This window comes from Myxocyprinus asiaticus, chromosome 21 (assembly GCF_019703515.2).
Source record: "Myxocyprinus asiaticus isolate MX2 ecotype Aquarium Trade chromosome 21, UBuf_Myxa_2, whole genome shotgun sequence".
Classification (NCBI taxonomy): domain Eukaryota; kingdom Metazoa; phylum Chordata; class Actinopteri; order Cypriniformes; family Catostomidae; genus Myxocyprinus; species Myxocyprinus asiaticus.
In genome coordinates this window covers 39,350,237-39,369,065 of record NC_059364.1, presented here as the reverse complement: position 1 = coordinate 39,369,065, position 18,829 = coordinate 39,350,237, and the positions used below count along the sequence as shown (strand labels likewise).

Below are 18,829 nucleotides of genomic sequence, written 5' to 3'. Positions count from 1 at the left end.
AACAGACCTCTGTCAAGCAAAAGCAGTTCAAAAATACTGTGGGAAAATAAAAATACAAAATTCAGACAAACCATTGAGATCAAACCTCTTGAGTGCTATCCAAACTGAATTACAAATGTTTTCAGTGTTGATTCTGGCCATTGACAACTCACTGGTCTAGAGAGAGAGCTTGTGCGTTGACCAGCAGTGTGAAGACAGCCACCACATGACGACATTAAAAGTGTTCTGTTTTCATAATTGAAGTCAAAAATAATTATTTTAAAGGGGTCACTACATGCCTTTTTATTATTATTTTAACATGTTCCTTGAGGTTAACTGATAATATAATTGTTTTGCAAAAAAACAAACAAAAAAACCCAAAACAAAACAAAAAACAAAATATCCATATGTTTGTAAAACATGATGATTTTCTACCTTCATTCTGACCCTCTGCAAAGTCGCTTTCAAGGCAGGTCAGTTTACTCAGCGGCCATCTTTGGAAGGCTCCCGCAAAGCTATTTTCTATGTAAACAAGCGTCATTAAAGTGCCGCTCCTATCAGCTTGACCGGGGAACACTGAAATCTCCAAAATGGTTGATCAAGATTACAATCAAAGAACATATTTAAAATCAGCAGTAAAATCTGACAACATTGGAATAATAAATTGTGCTTCTTTAGCTCAGATCACGCAAAAAGAAAATAAAAATAAATCGACTGGCTTTTCAGGCTGGCTCAGCTAATGCGCATGCGTGTTCTCAAGTTGATTGACAGACGATGTCTGTATCTAAAAGGTGATTGGCTATTTTACCTGTAAGTCAGGATTTCCTTTTCTACATCCGTCCATTTTAATAGAAGTGGTCCATTTCTGCTAAATAGACTCTGCCGTCTCTCAGAAACACTCTCACTGCGTCTGAATATCCATACTTCTCTGCTATATAGTATGCCAAAATCCACAGTATTCATGAAGCAGTAAGCGAGAAATACCCAAACGGTCAAGCCACGCGGCTGTGCTGATGACGCAATTTGCGTCACTCATACTGTGCGTGGAAGGATCCACACTGCGCACAGCCAGAGGATACTTTGGCCCAGGGGCATAGATTCCAGATTCCAATAATCAAATCAAGCAAGGACAACCCCCCCAATATTTATACCATGATCAATGGAAACATATAAATGCTTGACACTGCAACCCCCCCAATGTTCAAGCCAAATCTACGCCCTTGCTTTGGCCTTCACAGTTTACCGCTGCTGGGCGGGCCATGCAAGTGATAAGGTAAAGTAGGAGGAAGTTTTGAGTTCTGAAACATACAGTAACCTCTAATATGTCAAAAGATCAAGGAAAATTTGATTCCTCATGTCATGTATGACTCATGTCCACATGTCTACACCCATAATATGTGTATTTAAAATATTATTTTGTTACATTACTGTAAAAACTGTTGTTTGTGCACAAAAGTAATTGTATCAAATTTATGAATGTAATCTTGAAGAAAAAAATAAAAAACATGGTACAAGTAAGGACATATTTTGATAAAATATCATAAACAAATAAACGTGTATTGTAATAACACAACAAAATCTTTTAAATTTTGTATTTGTTTGTTTATTATCGGCTTTGTTAAAGATGTTGTTAGTGATTTTGCTCATTTCTACTAGCCACTAGATTTGACCCCTTCAACCACACGCTCTCTCTCTCTAAAACCCCGCCCTCCAAAGACATGTCAGCCAACCCAATGGCAGCAAACCCGAGGGCACAGAATGATTGACAGGCAGATAGCGTTTCTGATTGGCTAATAGGGCCGGGCCGCTCCCTTAGTATGGGCGCCGAAATTAAAACTCGCTGTTTACGACTCGCTTACGGAGGATATGTGAAACCGGCGTTATATAATGTGATATTCAGAAAAATTCGCTTTACAGCGCCTTAATTGTTACAAATATTTTTGACCGTTCTAGACTTTTAATGTGAAAAACGCTCCTCGTGTGATTTTGACAGTGTCACATGGTGTCCGTGTTCACGTGTCTGCTGCTGTCGGGACCGGGCGCTGGTCTCTCATGTGCTCGTCATGGACTGCACTGACTTTGCGATGTAGCGAATAATTCCTCGTTTAATGGTTCATTTATCCTTATGTTTGCGTGAACATAGCTGTGAAACTACAGAAAGGGAAAACCCCAACAGACGAGCAGCATGAATGAGCCCGAGGGACTGCGGTTCAGGAGGCTCAACAGACCTCAGGTCATCACAGACGAAACCCATGAACCCCAGCACAAAAGCACAAGGTAAGATTGCGTTCATATTTTTCATTTCCAAGTGCATTTGTATTCATTTATGTGAAATGCGTCCTCTTGGAATAACGTACCCCAATTTGTGAATTCACGTTGGTCTTTTTTTATGCATTGCAGCACTTACAGTGGGAAGGTGTTTCGTGTGACATTACTCACATTGGTGGCATTCCTGCTCTTCCCACTGCTGGTGGTCATTTTCCTCTTCGAGTCTCCTATTCAACCAGACGCGTTCAGGTGAGCTACACCAAATCAAATGAAATCTCTTTATTGTCACTTAACCATATACACAAATGCAACTTGGAAGTGCAACTAAGTCTTGGGTGCAGTTCCGAGCAACACAGCAGTCATGACAGTGATGAGACATATACCAATCTACAGTAAACTTCAGATTTACACAACACAATTTACAAAACGAATATACACATATTTACACACAACACAATACACAAATAATAATATACAGTGTACAGTATACAATACACACTATATAGAATACACAGTATACAATAAAAATAATATATGTAAAATATACAGTAGGTTGTATTGTGTTGTGTTGACATTCAGGCTGTCGGTTGATAGTCAGTTGCCAGTGTGTTGTTAAGAGAGATATAATTATGACAGTCCAGTGTGAGATAATAAGATTAATAAAGTGCAGTGCTGATGTATATTGATCGTGAGAGATCAAGAGTTCAAAAGTCTGATTGTTTGGGGAAAGAAGCTATCATGGAGTCGGCTGGTGCGGGTCCTGATGCTGCGATACCGCCTGCCTGATGGTAGCAGTGAGAGCAGCCCATGGCTCAGGTGGCTGGAGTCTCTGATGATCCTCCGAGCTTTTTTCACACACCGCCTGGTATAGATGTCCTGGAGGGAGGGAAGTGGTGCTATTGCCGTACCAGGCAGTGATGCAGCCAGTCAGGATGCTCTCTACAGTGCTGGTGTAGAACCGTGTGAGGATGTGGCGGTTCATTCCAAACTTCCTCAGCCGTCTCAGGAAGAAGAGGCGCTGATGAGCCTTCTTCACAACGGCCTCAGTGTGGACGGACCATGTGAGTTCCTCAGTGATGTGGACACCCAGGAACTTGAAGCTGCTGACTCTCTCCACTGGTGCTCCATTGATGGTGATGGGACTGTGTTCTCTGTCTTTTCTCCTGAAGTCCACCACAAGCTCCTTTGTCTTACTGATGTTGAGGGAGAGGTTGTGCTCCTGACACCAGTGTGTCAGAGTGTGCACCGCCTCTCTGTAGGCAGTTTCATCATTGTCAGTGATCAGACCTACCACCGTCATATCGTCAGCAATAATAATCAATGTCAACCGTAATCATAAACTGACATAGTAAGGAACAGCACACAGTGTACAGGATACCAGAGACTCAGCGAAACCTAGAAATTTGAGGGAACTTCAAATTTAATATTATTATTTTTTTTAAATCAATTAAATACAATCTTACTTAAGCAATGGTAAGCATGTTTGTACACAGGGTTGGGACAATGTCCCTCAAGCATTGCTCGGATACTATGAGCAGTAGTCATTCTGTTTCTCACTGTCCTAGTCAATGTTTATTGCTAAATGTCTCCCTGGCAATCCTGTATCATATTATTGCAAAATACCTCTTAGAACCTATGGTGAAATTCTGTTGGCAAGCTGGAGATTTTGCAATCCAAGAGAAGCCCCTTTTCAGTATGGTTTTTGAAAGGTTATTTTGGTAATAATCATTAGTCTAGACTTCATATGTTTAGCTTTTTATTTTTAATGGTTGAGGAAATAGTTAACCCCAAAATAAAATTGCTGTTACTATTTACTCTTCCCCCATGTTAAACCAAACCTAAATGCTGCTGTTTTGTTCTGTGGAACTCACCTGGAGAATTTTCATAGATTCTTTACACAGATGTCAAGCTCCAAAAAGGGCAAACAACCACCATAATAGCACTATAAAAGTAGTCTGTATGACTTATGTGCTACATTTCAAGTTTTCTGAAGCTATGTAATAGCTTTGTGTTAGGGACAGACCAAATTTTAGGCAATGCAAGGCAAGTTTATTTAGCACATTTCATACAAAATGGCAATTCAGAGTGCTTTACATATACATTTTAAACAAAATACAAGATACATAAAAAAATAAAAACCAATTAAGAACATGAAATGAGAATAAAAAAGTAATATAATAAAAAAAAAATAATAATAATTAAAATGTTATAACTATTGTTAATATTCCCTGATCAAACAGAGGATAAGCAAAAATTTTTAACACACACATTTAGAAAAAGTTATATAAAAAATAAAATAAAAAGAATATAATATAATAATTAAAATGAAAGAATGACAAAAGCAAAATGATTCAGTGAAATCAATGTCAAATTTTAGGTTGTTATTAATTGAAAATCTCCTTTCTGTGTCAATGGTTAAGTAATAGATCGGCCATTTCAGCTCATATATTCTGTATTCTGTGCACAACTGAAAGCCCTTCTGAACATGAGGCTTCGCTAATGTTTGTGTGTGTGTGTGTGTCTTTTGTGTTTTTCTCCATCCAATTACAATTAATTAGTCTCAATGAACCACCTCTTATGACCGGCTGTTATGAGCCCAACTTAAAACTGAGACAGGCAGAGCGACTGTTTGAGGAGCAGCTTTTCGGCCCAGAATCCATCGCTAACATTGGAGGTCAGTATTTGCAAAGCAATTCAGTCAGTGCTTGACCTTTCACCCAGTTTGTCCCAAATGTTTGCCATTGTACACTGAGGGAGAGACTGCAGCCGCAGTGGCCAAAATAGATGAAATATGAGTTAACTTTGAGTGTGCGGTCAATTATGTTTGTATGGTTTGATATTTTGTTATGCAAGTACATTACAACAAAATGCATTAGGTCTGGATTAAGTGTCTAAATACTCTCTGGGGCCACTGTATATAGTATATTACCCCATTTCAAAGTTGTCATTCTTGTTTTGTAGATGTTTTGTACACTGGGACTGCTGATGGAAAGATTGTGAAAATCGAGGGAAGGAACATTCATGTGCTAACAACACTTGGCAAGCCACCATGTGGTAAGAGCACCAAAAATAGCTGATTACTTCCTCAAAGACTGTGTAATGTGGCATTTCACCATTACCAATGACCTTGTCCGTTGAAACCAGTTGGATCTGTTAATAGATCCACTAACTGTTACAGGTTAGAAAACTGTAACAACTTTTAAAATCAACTAATTGATTAAATGTATATATTTTATAATAATAATGGTACTTGGCAAACAAATACAGTAGATGTCCAAGAAACGAGTTAAAGTTGTGTCTGGAAAACTGGAAAATGCCGCCTTCGGAGGCTGTATACGGAGACAGAATGAAAATAAGGTGTTTTTCAAACTGTTCTGAGACAAGTTTCATTCATTTAAAAATGCTGTCTGTTAAGTTAACTGATTAGGCAGCATGTCAGTTGCCTACGTTGCAGCCAAAGTGAATCAGGAGCTCTTTAAATACGATGCCAACGTAAGCAAACGGTACTGAACTCAGAGCACATCTGTTACTCTGAGCACGAGATGGTGTTGTGGAGCACATAACCGCTCTGAAGACACTGTAATAATTCTGACACAATACAGACAGTACAGAGCAGTCCACATGAACATTAAAGCAAGCAGCACATGCAGACTGTTTACAGTTGTGCTCAAAAGTTTGCATACCCTTGGAGAATTGGTAATATTTGTACCATTTTTAAAGAAAACATGAGTGAGCAGGCAAAACACATTTCTTTTATTTCTTATGGGATTCATATTCAACTGTAGGTTATAACAGAATGGCACAATCATAAAACAAAACATGGCAACAAAGAAAAAAATGAAATGACCCCTGTTCAAAAGTCTGCATACCCTTAGTTCTTAATACTGTGTATTGCCCCCTTTAGCATCAATGACAGCGTGCAGTCTTTTGTAATAGTTGTCTATGAGGCCCCAAATTCTTGCAGGTGGTATAGATGCCCATTTGTCTTGGCAAAATGCCTCCAGGTCATGCAAAGTCTTTGGTCGTCTTGCATGAACCGCACGTTTGAGATCTCCCCAGAGTGGCTCGATGATATTAAGGTCAGGAGACTGTGATGGCCACTCCAGAACCTTCACCTTTTTCTGCTGTAACCACTGGAGGGTCAACTTGGCCTTGTGCTTAGGGTCATTGTCGTGCTGGAAAGTCCAAGAGCGTCCCATGTGCAGCTTTCCTGCAGAAGAATGCAAATTGTCTGCCAGTATTTTCTGATAACATGCTGCATTCATCTTGCCATCAATTTTCACAAGATTCTCATGACTTTAGAGCTAACACACCCCCAAAACATCAGTGAGCCACCACCATGCTTCACAGTGGGGATGATATTCTTTCACTATAGGCCTTGTTGACCCCTCTCCAAACACAGCGCTTATGGTTGTGACCATAAAGCTCTATTTTGGTCTCGTCAATCCAAATTACAGTGTGCCAGAAGCTGTGAGGCGTGTCAAGGTGTTGACGGGCATATTGTAACCGCGCTTTTTTGTGGCATTGGTGCGGTAAAGGCTTCTTTCTGGCAACTCGACCATGCAGCTCATTTTTGTTCAAGTATCGTCATATCGTGCTCCTTGAAACAACCACACCGTCTTTTTCCAGAGCAGCCTGTATTTCTCCTGAGGTTACCTGTGGGTTTTTTTTTTGTATCCCAAGCAATTCTTCTGGCAGTTGTGGCTGAAATCTTTCTTGGTCTACCTGACCTTGGCTTGATATCGAGAGCGATTAAGATGCTCCCTATTTAAGGGGCGTTCACACTACATTTCGCGCACTCTTCACTCTCATTCAAACGCATCCGAATGCAGCAGAGCAGAAATGCAAGCTCATGCGAAGAAATTTTGTACTACGCTGCATACCAAAGTTCAAGCTTGGTGAACTCTGAACCGTGAATTTGCATGACAAATATGAGACTGAACCTTCACACGTTGACCTCTTGGCTCAATTCAAAGGATAAATATTTAAAAGCTGCGAGATTTATTGTTGCAGGAAAGTGAGTAAACAATATATTTGAACATTTTTAATATAATATTATTTGTTTTTTGTGATGTATTATTTACTTACACCAGAAGTCCTCCCGCGTGACATCATATCCTGGTCCGTTGCGTTATATGAAAAAATGTGCATGCTCAAAGCCTAGAACAGTACGAAATGCACCTTATTTTCATTTTAACATATATATATTTATACGTTAATCCATATCCATATAATCCCTATAAAGCCTCTGAAAGCAAAATTGTACATCTTTTGGATGAACCCATTGATTCTCAATGGGACAGTGCACTGTAAATAGTGGATTTCTAAGGAAAAAATTTGCTAAAGTACACATTCATGTACATTGTGTTTAGCAGTGTGGCATTTCGCAATAAATCACTCAAATTTGAAAAATGGCATATCGGATGAAACTAGAGACTCTAATCTTAATCTAATTTTAAAAACACAATAAGGTTTCTTACCAAATGTAGTTTTGTTGCCTTTTGTCCCAAAGTCAGCTCTGCTGTGATTGGCGCCATGTTGTTTTTTCATATGACTCAGTACGTTGAAAGTTTAACCCTTTACTGACAGCCCATAGTCTTCTGAACTGAGATCCGTCGGTTTAAATTAATTTAAATTTATGTGTTGTGTATAGCGAAGCCAAAATACAACGTCCATGCATGTGTATGCAGGGTCGCATGAGGTTAAAGAGCATTTTGACATGTAGTGGATGTTTTCTTTCCATATGTGGGTCTTTATTCAACTTTGGCCACTTTTATATCCCAGGGGTAGATTTTTATTTAAACGATTTCAACTTTTTTTTTTTTTTTTTTGCTATATGAAGGTTACATTAAAATGAAGTTTGAAACATTGTACCAGGCCTTTATCTGTTCTTTTTTTAATTTATTTATTTACTTTTGTTCAAATTTCCTTTAGAATTGACTGTTTGAGCCTTGTCCCAGACCCAGACTTTCAATATTAAATTATGAAAATAGTTCAATACAAAATAAAAATGACTTGATTGATGAAAATCCATTCTAAAATACAAATTATTTAAAACTATAATAATCTTTCAATTTCAATATGTATCGTATGAAATGTATACATTTTTCACCAATTACAATTGTCCCACAGTTGTGCCATCATTTTCACAACAACAAACAATTTTGCCCCAAATAAAAACAAATTCAGAAGTGAGTGTATCTGTTAACAAAGTCAACAAAAGTTTCAGTGTAGACTAGCGCATGCTTGAGATAAAATATGAGACAAGTGATTTTTGAAGAAAACGAAAAACAAAAATCAAGGTAAATATCACTTGAGGAGAATATTTTAATTGAATGTTATTTACAATCAAGCTTTTTTTTTTTTTCAAATTATGCAAATAGTGAGAAAATATTATTTTATTGTGTGTTTTTAGGATATATAAAATGTTATTTTATAAAGTTATAGAATTTGAGATGTGCTGGAAATGACACAGTGGTGGTAATTTTCATGTATTTTTCCTGTGATGCATGTACAGTTGAAGTCAGAAGTTACATACACCTTAGCCAAATACATTTAAACTCAGTTTTTCACAATTCCTGACATTTAATTGTAGAAAACATTCCTTGTCTTAGGTCAGTTAGGATCACTACTTTATTTTAAGAATGTGAAATGTCAGAATAATAGTAGAGAGAATTATATATTTCAGCTTTTCTTTCTTTCATCACATTCCCAGTGGATCAGAAGTTTACATACACTTTGTTAGTATTTAGTAGCATTGCCTTTAAATTGTTTAACTTGGGTCAAATGTTTTGGGTAGTGTTCCACAAGCTTCTCACAATAAGTTGCTGGAAGTTTGGCTCATTTCTCCAGACAGAACTGGTGTAACTGAGTCAGGTTTGTAGGCCTCCTTGCTCACACATGCTTTTTCAGTTCTAGCCACAAATTTTCTATCAGATTGAAGTCAGGGCTTTGTGATGGCCACTCCAATACCTTGACTTTGTGTACTTAAGCCATTTTGCCACAACTTTGGAGGTATGCTTGGAGTCATTGTCCATTTGGAAGGCCCATTTGTGACCGAGCATAAACTTCCTGGCTGATATCGTGAGATGTTGCTTCAATATATCCACATAATTTTCCTTCCTCATGATGCCATCTATTTTGTGAAGTGCACCAGTCCCTCCTGTAGCAAAGCACCCCCACATCATGATGCTGCCACCCCCATGCTTCACAGTTGGGATGGCATTCTTCGGCTTGCAAGCCTCACCCTTTTTCCTCCAAACATAACGATGGTCATTATGGCCAAACAGTTAAATATGTTTCATCAGACCAGAGGACATTTCTCTTCAAAAAGTAAGATCTCTGTGCCCATGTGCACTTGCAAACTATAGTCTGGCTTTTTTATGGTGGTTTTGGAGCAGTGGCTTCTTCCTTGCCGAGCAGCCTTTCAGGTTATGTTGATATAGGATTCGTTTTACTGTGGATATAGATACTTGTCTACCTGTTTCCTTCAGCATCTTCACAAGGTCCTTTGCTGTTGTTCTGGGATTGATTTTTACTTTTCGTACAAAACTACGTTCATCTCTAGGAGACAGAATGTGTCTCCTTCCTGAGCGGTATGATGGCTGCATGGTCCCATGGTGTTTATTCTTGTGTACTATTGTTTGTACAGATGAACGTGGTATCTTCAAGCATTTGGAAATTGCTCCCAAGGATGAACCAGACTTGTGGAGGTCCACAGTTGTTTTCTGAGGTCTTGGCTGATTTCTTTTGATTTTCCCATGATGTCAAGCAAATAGGCACTGAGTTTGAAGGTTGGCCTTAAAATACATCTACAGGTACACCTCCAATTCAGTACACCTCCTATCAGAAGCTAATTGTCTAAAGGCTTGACATCATTTTCTGGAATTTTCCAAGCTGCTTAAAGGCACAGTTAACTTAGTGTATGTTAACATCTGACCCACTGGAAGTGTGATATTGTCAATTAAAAGTGAAACAATCTGTCTGTAAACAACTGTTGGAAAAATTACTTGTGTCATGCGCAAAATAGATGTCCTAAACGACTTGCCAAAACTGTAGTTTACTAATATGAAATCTGTGGAGTGGTTAAAAAATGAGTTTTAATGACTTCAACCTAAGTGTATGTAAACTTCTGACTTCAACTGTACATACCCTGTTGGATGTTTTTAGTAGACAACAACAACAATAACACAAATAGTGAGAGTGTGAGAAACTTTACTATCTAGAATTCCACAATGCAAAAAGTGCTTGAAGTTGAAGAAACACCAGTAAATTCCATCATACACATTGAGCAGGGATGGACTGGCAAAAGGGAGAACTGTGACTTTTCCTGGTGGGCCTGGCAGCATATCAAAATGAAATAAGGATCAATAAAAATGAACTAAACAATTCAGCAAGCAATATATTGTGTTAGGGCAGCATATGACTTGTTTTTTTTAGTCCTAGTCTATCTTTGACATAGAGTTATTTATTAACAATAGAGTTATATTAATAAAGATATTAATTGAGTTATGTTGACTTATCAAATACTGTTTAGTGATGGATAACACAAATTGTTTGTTTCCCAATTCAAAGGTTCTCGTGAACAGGAACACATCTGTGGACGTCCGCTGGGAATTCGTGTGGGACCCAATGGAACCTTGTTTGTGGCTGATGCCTATTTGGGTCTGTTTGAGGTCAATCCTGTCACAGGTAAAGAAAGGGAAAATTCATCTGTTTTAATGAGAAAACCAGATATTCTTCATTAAACTGTCATTCATGAAATTAAGGAAATAGTTCAACCAAAAATAAAAAAGTGTGTGTAACACGAAAGGAGAATTTTCATCCTGCTTTTATCCATACAACGACCATGTCTATCAAGCACCAACAAAAAAAACCCCACATCTTTTAACCTATAGTCCAATCTTCTGAATCATAACAATACATTTGTGTGAGGAACAGACCAAATTTTAAGGAAAATATAAATTTTTCCCTCCGCCAGTGCTCACAAATATGCACTCGCTTTCAAATTGTAAGATGCCGATATTGACATGTCGGGCCAGGTTTGAAGAATTGAGATTTGAGGGGCCTGGGTAGCTCAGTGGTAAAAATACGCTGGCTACCACCCCTGGAGTTCGCTAGTTCAAATCCCAGGGCGTGCTGAGTGACTCCAGCCAGGTCTCCTAAGCAACCAAATTGGTTGCTAGGGAGGGTAGAGTCACATGGGGTAATATCCTCGTGGTCGCTATAATGTGGTTTGTTCTCGGTGGGGCGCATGGTGAATTGAGCGTGGTTGCCGCGGTGGATGGCGTGAAGCCTCCACACGTGCTGTGTCTCCGTGGCAACGCGCTCAGCAAGCCATGTGATAAGATGCACGGGTTGACTGTCTCAGACGCGGAGGCAACTGGGATTCGTCCTCCGCCACCCGGACTGAAGCGAATCACTATGCGACCACGAGGACTCAGAGCGCATTGGGAATTGGGCATTCCAAATTGGGAGAAAAAGGGGAAACCCCCCCCCCCCCCAAAAAAAAAGAAGAATGAGATTTGAGAGGTACAGTGGAGGGGAAGATTATGAGTTAATAACGATGTAAGTTTCTTCTGTTTCTCACACAAAGCTTGACAACTGTGGTTACTTTGAACTAATGGAGTGTGTGTACATTATTTCAAATTTCTCCTCTTGCAATCTGATGAAAAAATAACATCATACGAGTTTGGATTGAGAGAATATATTATGACAAAATGTAAATTTTTGGTTGTACTTTTCCTTTAACATGTTCATTAAACACACAAAAATGCTCATGTCAAGAAAACACATTTGAACACTTGCAGCAGACGGGGACACAACCAATGTATATGAAAAAGTTATAGAAATAGTTCACCCAAAAATGAAAATTCTCTCATCATTTATTTACTCTCATGCCATGCCAGATGTGTATGACTTTCTTTCTTCTGCTGAACTCAAACAAAGACGAATAGAAAGAATATCTCAGCTCTGTAGGTCCATACAATGCAAGTGAATAGTGAATGATTTGAAGCTCCAAAAGGACATAAAGGCTGTATAAAATAATCCATAAGACTCCAGCGGTTAAAATTATATCTTCAGAATAGGGTTGCCACGGTTTTACCGGTTTTACTCTGTACAAGGGACAACACTGGTGTGAAATTTTATACCGAGTAAAAGGAGGAAACATTATGAATGGAACTTCCAATATCAATACAATAGACTAACGAATAGAATAGCCTTAAATAAAGAATAGTTGCCTAATGAAGAGTTTGCTACCCAAGATAAATGAACCTAAATAACGCATTGAAAGCCAGATGTTCTTTACCAACGAATCAAATTACACAGGCAGCAAAGAACGTGCACTGACAGAAGACGTTTAATTGCAGGTAGCGAATATAATGTGCATGGTGGGTAACTGTAAGAGGTCTCTGATTCGGAATGACACAAGAAAAGCTGTTAGAGACACGGACACGCGCTTGAAGAACACACTTTATTATATTTTTAAGAACATATAAAGCTGAAAGGTAATAAAACACCAACATTAAACCCACATCAACCCACAATAAGTGATGTATTTGCCCAGATAACAAAATACCCGACCGGTAGCCCATGATGGAGAGAATGCATGGATGAATTAGGTTTGTTGCTGCCAAAGAGATGTTGCCCTTCACAACTGTTGAAAATCCAAGTTGAACAAAACACATTTTAATTGCACTTTTTTTTTTTTTTTTCATTTGAAATTTTAGCTAAAATAAATAAAAATAAAGTTCAGAGTTTGAAATCAAGCTGCCTTGCGTTATTGTGTAGGCTATTGCTTAACGAAAATGACCCAATAGCGTCCAACCAGCAGTAATACCGGTGTTAGTCAGTTTGAATGTGAACACCGCACTGGTGTGAAAATTATGATATCGTGGCAAGTCTACTTCAGAAGTTATATAAGTGTGGGTGAGAAACAGATCAATATTTAAGTCTTTTTTTTTTCCTTTTTTTTTTTTTTTTTTTTACTATAAATCTCCACCTTCACTTTCTTCTTTTGTTTTTGGCGATTCACATTCTTTGTGAAAATTTCAACCTACTGGGCAGGGAGGAGAGTTTATAGTAAAAAGGACTTAAATATTGATCTGTTTCTCACCCACACCTATTATATAATTTCTGAAGATATGAATTTATCCACTGGAGTCTTATGGATTACTTTCATGCTGCCTTTTATGTGCTTTTTGGAGCTTTAAAGGTCTGGCCACCATTCATTTGCATTGTATGGACCTGCAGAGTAGAGGTCTGCACGTGCCTTAAAATGAAACCCGACCCGTGCCCAAGACCGTGTGGTAAGCAAGACGCGGTCCAAGTCAAAGGCATTAGTCCAGCATGTGTTTACAGAGGAAAACAATGGGAAAACAGAACAGACGCACACAAAAACATGTTCAGTGTGAACGTTCGGTGCCCCTAACTCGTCCGTTTGCGCATCTGTGAGTGAGATCGCGTGCACGAAACAAGTTCGGTAAGCGTGTTTATACAAATCCGAACCCTAAGTCCTACTTGAAAAACCTGTTGGGTTCTCTGGTCCCGTTGGGCCCGGGTCAGGTTGCAGACCTCTACTACAGAGCTGAGATATTCTTCTAAAATCTTTGTTTGTGTTCAGCAGAAGAAAGAAAGTCATACACATCTGGGATGGCATGAGGGTGAGTAAATGATTAGAGAAATTTCATTTGGGTGAACTATCCCACAGCATATAAAAAGAATAAAGTAAAATATCTAAATGTGATAAAGGAGATATACAAATTTGCTGTGGTTGCATATTTATGCGACTAGACTTCTAAAACGGTACTGCTAAACTTTATTTTGTGCTTTGTATTTTTTTGTGGTATGGTAATTCTCCCTCTTTTGCTTTGTTTTTTTGTCCTGTAGGTGATGCAAAATCTCTGGTGAGCACGGGGAAGATGATCGGAGGTCGACGTCTGGCCTTTGTGAATGATCTGGATGTAACTCAGGATGGAAAGAAGGTGTACTTCACTGATTCAAGCAGCAGGTGGCAGCGCAGAGACTTCATGCACCTGATCATGGAAGCCACCGCAGATGGACGGTAAATGGGGCATGAACAATTCTTTCAGTGCATTTTTGGGGCTTTTGCATTTTCCATTGTTGGTTCAAACATTGCACATTATTTCTGAATGAGTGGTTGTTTTGATAGGGAATAAGGTTTTAAAGCAGTGACCAAGGTTGCTGATGTTTGTGTTTTCAGTGTGCTCGAGTATGATACAGAGACCAAGGAAGTTACTGTGATGATGGAGAACTTGCGGTTCCCTAATGGCATACAACTCTTCCCTGATGAGGAGTCCGTTCTAGTGGCTGAAACGACTATGGCAAGAATAAGGAGGTGAATCTCACCATGCTGTTAAAATTCAGTTCATTTTGCCACATCCACACTAATCCATTTAAATTTGAAACCTCCATTTTCACTTTCCTAATGTTATCATTTTCCAAAGAATGCGGTTATGGAGAGCTTTTTTGAAAGTGGAAAAAAATGCCAATTTAGTGCAAATGAGAGTCATAAACAGCTAAATCAATGCATTTTCCATTGAAACATGGCCTCAGAATTGCAAAAAGTTTTCCCAAACACTTGTACCAATGTACCTTGTATCTATGAATAGCTTACTTATAATTGTCTATGCATAATAAGCTTGGATGGGAGAAAGTATTTAATGTCACACTTGACCCACTTCACCTAGTTTTTGGTATGCTTTTCCCCTTTTTTTTTTAATTAATTTTTTTACTTTTTTTAATAAATTTTATTCAGTTATTAAAGAGCAGCTCAACCCTAGGATGTTAATGTTTGATTTGAGACAGCCCATGTTTGTTTTAAAAAAAAAAAAAACATTTGATTAATGATGTTTTGCTGTGCGTCACTGTTACACTTATATTTCTGTTAACTCTGATCTTCCAGTCTTATTTTAAACATTCTGTTTCAGCCTTTGGGCTGACTAATTATCAGGTCAGGTAGAACATGCAAAAATCTCCCTGTCACTTCTGTCTCCTCACTCAAGCTGTACCCAGCGTCTTGTGTCTGCTCAAGGCACAGAGCGTTCTCCTCGGCCATACCTGGATAAATGATGAGAGCATGTAGTTGCCATGGCAACAGTCTCCATCATTAAGCTTCCTGAGTGGAGAGATGAATGGCATGTTTCCTCTCATACCGAAGCTAGTGTGGTCTCAGTGAGATGGACCGTTTCATATTAGAGGTCTGCATGGACCTTAAAATGAAACCCGACCCGTAACCAGGACCGTGTGGCCCAACCCTACCAAGCCCGAATGATTCCGTCAGACCCAAACCTGCTCACTGTCTTTACGATTTCTTCTCCTAGCAAGTACTGTTGCAATATGCTGTATGTTACATTGGCATCGTAGCCAACATTCGTAACAGTATTGTAACAGTAAATATATACAGTTTTAACAAGGCACTGCACCCCCTCAGTACACTAGAGCAAAAGGGAAAAAACATTGCCTTACCATTTATCAAGTGCTGAAACTTTGCTTGGTGCAGAACAATCTGGAATAATGTTAATCATTGTAACAGTCCCTTCTTTGCAGCCTGAACTTGTTCAGAACGTTGAATCTTTGTGACACATGCGCTAAAAACAAGCTATATGCAGCACAACAAATGAAACAGTGCAGGTGTCTCAACATGTTCGACAAATTCTTTTTAACTTGACATGGTGTCTAAAAACATGCCAGTCCTGACGCAGTGCAACAGTCAAAGACATTCGTCCATCTTGTGTTCACAGGGGAAAACAATGGGAAAACGGAGCATGCGCGCAAAAACACCTCCGGTGTGAACAGCCCCAACTCGTCCGTTTGCGCGTGTCTCTGAGTGAGGGCGCGTACGCAAAACAAGTTTGGTAGGCCTGTTTATTTTTTCATTAATTACAAACCCGAACCCGAAGTCCTACTTGAAAAACTGACCCAAACCCAGCCCGAACCCGTCTTGTTCTCAGGTCCCGTCGGGCCCGGGTCAGGTTACAGACCTCTATATTTCATATTAATGGTGTTTTACCCTGGTGATCCGGGATGGCTTTGTTAAATCAGTAGTTTTAAGTTCTGGAGAGACAGCAGTGGGTAAAAGTGAGTCCGGTCCATTCTCATAAACTAGCTTGGGGGTTATTGGCTTTTCCTAAACCCAGTGAGCAGCCTTGCTGTCATACATAGGCAACAACCTATGTGAAATAGAAGTGACTTATTTCAGACGCTCTACATAGGCATACAAATAGCGCTCGGGAGCATGAACTCAACAGTTCATTTCAGTGTTATACTCTTATAAGTACTGCTTAAACAAAGTGACAAACATTAATTATAAAAGCCAATATATTAAATGTTATTGATCAATATTTACTGAGTAATCCATTATTTTTTCAAGGGGGGTTAAAATTTTAATTTTTGCCTATGATTTTGGAGCAAAATCCCTTTCAGTATCCCTTGTTGCCTTACACTGATGAGGAGGGAGTGTGATGCTCTGGGCAATGTTCTGCTGGGAAACCCTGTGTCCGGCCATTCATGTGGACGTCAGTTTGACACGTGCCACCTACCTAAACATCGTTGCAGACCAGGTACACCCCTTCATGGCAATGGTATTCCCTGATGGCAGTGGCCTCTTTCAGCAGGATAATGCACCTTTCCACACTGCACATATTGTTCAGGAATGGTTTGAGGAACATAATGACGAGTTCAAGGTGTTGTCCTGGCCTCCAAACTCCCCAGATCTCAATTTGATTGAGCATCTGTGGGATGTGCTGGACCAACAAGTCCGATCCGTGGCGGCTCCACCTCGCAACTTACAGGACTTGAAGGATCTGCTGCTAATGTCTTGGTGCCAGATACCACAGGACACCTTCAGGGGTCTTGTAGAGTCCATGGCTCAGTGGCTCGGCGCTGTTTTCGTGGCACGCGGAGGACCAACAGCATATTAGACAGGTGGTCGTAATGTTTTGTCTCAACAGTGTATATGACAACGATGCGAATCCAAAACACGGGTAAAAACACCCACTTTTTTGTGTTGTTTTCCTAAAGTTGTAGTGCTCATAACTCCAGAAGTATTAAAGATATCTCAATTTCTTTTCTAGTTTAGATCAAACTTTCCTTTTAGTACCTTCATTTTTAAGGCCCTGTATGGTTAAATACTAGACATATGGGGCTTTCAATGTGGCTCCATCCATAAATTGTGAACTTATATTCATTTTCATTGGTTGAAAACCAAATGTGGGTATGAAGCTAGCTTTTCATGTCCAACAAAACAAAGGTCTGAAGTACAAATAATGTTGAAACTAGCAATGTACCTTTATTTACATAAAAGCAATCATGTCAAAATTTCTATTTTTGAGAGTCCAGAAATACATGCATTTGACAGATGTGGCTTTTCATTTAGTACAATACCTAAATGACGTTTTTGGATTTCAAAAATGAACATCTGCAAAGCTCTGAAATGTTTATGTAATATTTACTCATAAAATTACTAAAATTCATATAAAAAAAACCTGACAACAAGTTGTACATTATCCATTGACAGGACTGTTAGAAGATTTTGGAACTGACACAAGGAAAAGCCAATGCTTCTGTTAATCAGCTAATCCCGAAATAGCCAAATACTGTCCGATTTACCAGCCTACTTTATCACTACTCATATACAAGTGGTGCACATTGGATATTGACTCTTACCTGCAGTGCTCACTTCACTCTTTGTACACTTCACAGAGTCCATGTGTCTGGTCTCAATAAAGGAGGCATGGATACATTCATAGACAACCTCCCAGGATTTCCTGATAACATCCGACGCAGTTCTTCAGGCGGCTACTGGGTGGTCATGTCTGCTGTGCGACCCAACCCTGGTTTCTCAATGCTGGACTTTCTGTCTCAAAGACCATGGATTAAGAAGCTCATATTTAAGGTACCCTGTCTTTGGAAATCACAATGCTTTTTTTCTTTTGAATTCCTCACTTAAACATCTAATATCCAATTCACTAACGTGTTAAAGGAGTAGTTCACCCAAAAATGCCAATTCTATCTGAAATTAATTTGCTTTTCTCTCAATTTTTTGTTTTCAGCTCTTCAGTCAAGATACTCTACTGAAATTTGTGCCACGCTACAGTCTGGTGGTGGAGCTGCAGGATGGCGGAACATGCTTGCGTAGCTTCCACGACCCACATGGCATGGTGGCCGCCTACATCAGTGAGGCACATGAGTACGACGGCTACCTGTATTTAGGCTCCTTCCGCTCCCCTTATTTGTGCAAGCTGGATCTGAGCAAAGTGTGAAACATGCCTACTGCTCCGGCAAAACCATCAAAAGCCAAACAGATTGCTCTACTTGAGTCATTTCACCCTGGCTTCCAAACAAACAGATTTTGAACCAATTAACCCATGGCAACACATCAACAGGAGCACTTATCAAATGCTTCCATATTAGTCAACAAATTAACTAAGTTCCTTCAGTTGATGCCTCTTGTTGTTAATTTAGCTCTGAAAAATGCTTCAATTTGTGTTCCATAAAACCATTTGAGTGTCTTTGTGTTTGATTCTTTTTTAGAGGTGTGCGGTATTATAAGCTTTTTTTA

The 18,829-nt window shown here is 39.2% G+C and overlaps 2 protein-coding genes across 4 annotated transcripts in view; one reads left to right on the top strand and one right to left on the bottom strand.

The window, feature by feature from the left end:
* The window catches only part of LOC127412406 (prosaposin-like), a 245,168-nt gene that overhangs the window by 53,496 nt on the left and 172,843 nt on the right, over positions 1-18,829 (bottom strand). The gene's annotated exons all lie outside the window — the stretch shown is intronic.
* Positions 1,850-18,613, top strand: LOC127412409 (adipocyte plasma membrane-associated protein-like). Its single transcript, XM_051648738.1, has 9 exons — positions 1,850-2,256; positions 2,380-2,496; positions 4,806-4,921; positions 5,209-5,301; positions 10,822-10,938; positions 14,137-14,311; positions 14,471-14,605; positions 17,971-18,163; positions 18,321-18,613. The coding sequence occupies exons 1-9, from the start codon at positions 2,165-2,167 to the stop codon at positions 18,528-18,530; spliced, it is 1,248 nt and encodes a 415-aa protein (XP_051504698.1). The 5' UTR covers positions 1,850-2,164; the 3' UTR covers positions 18,531-18,613.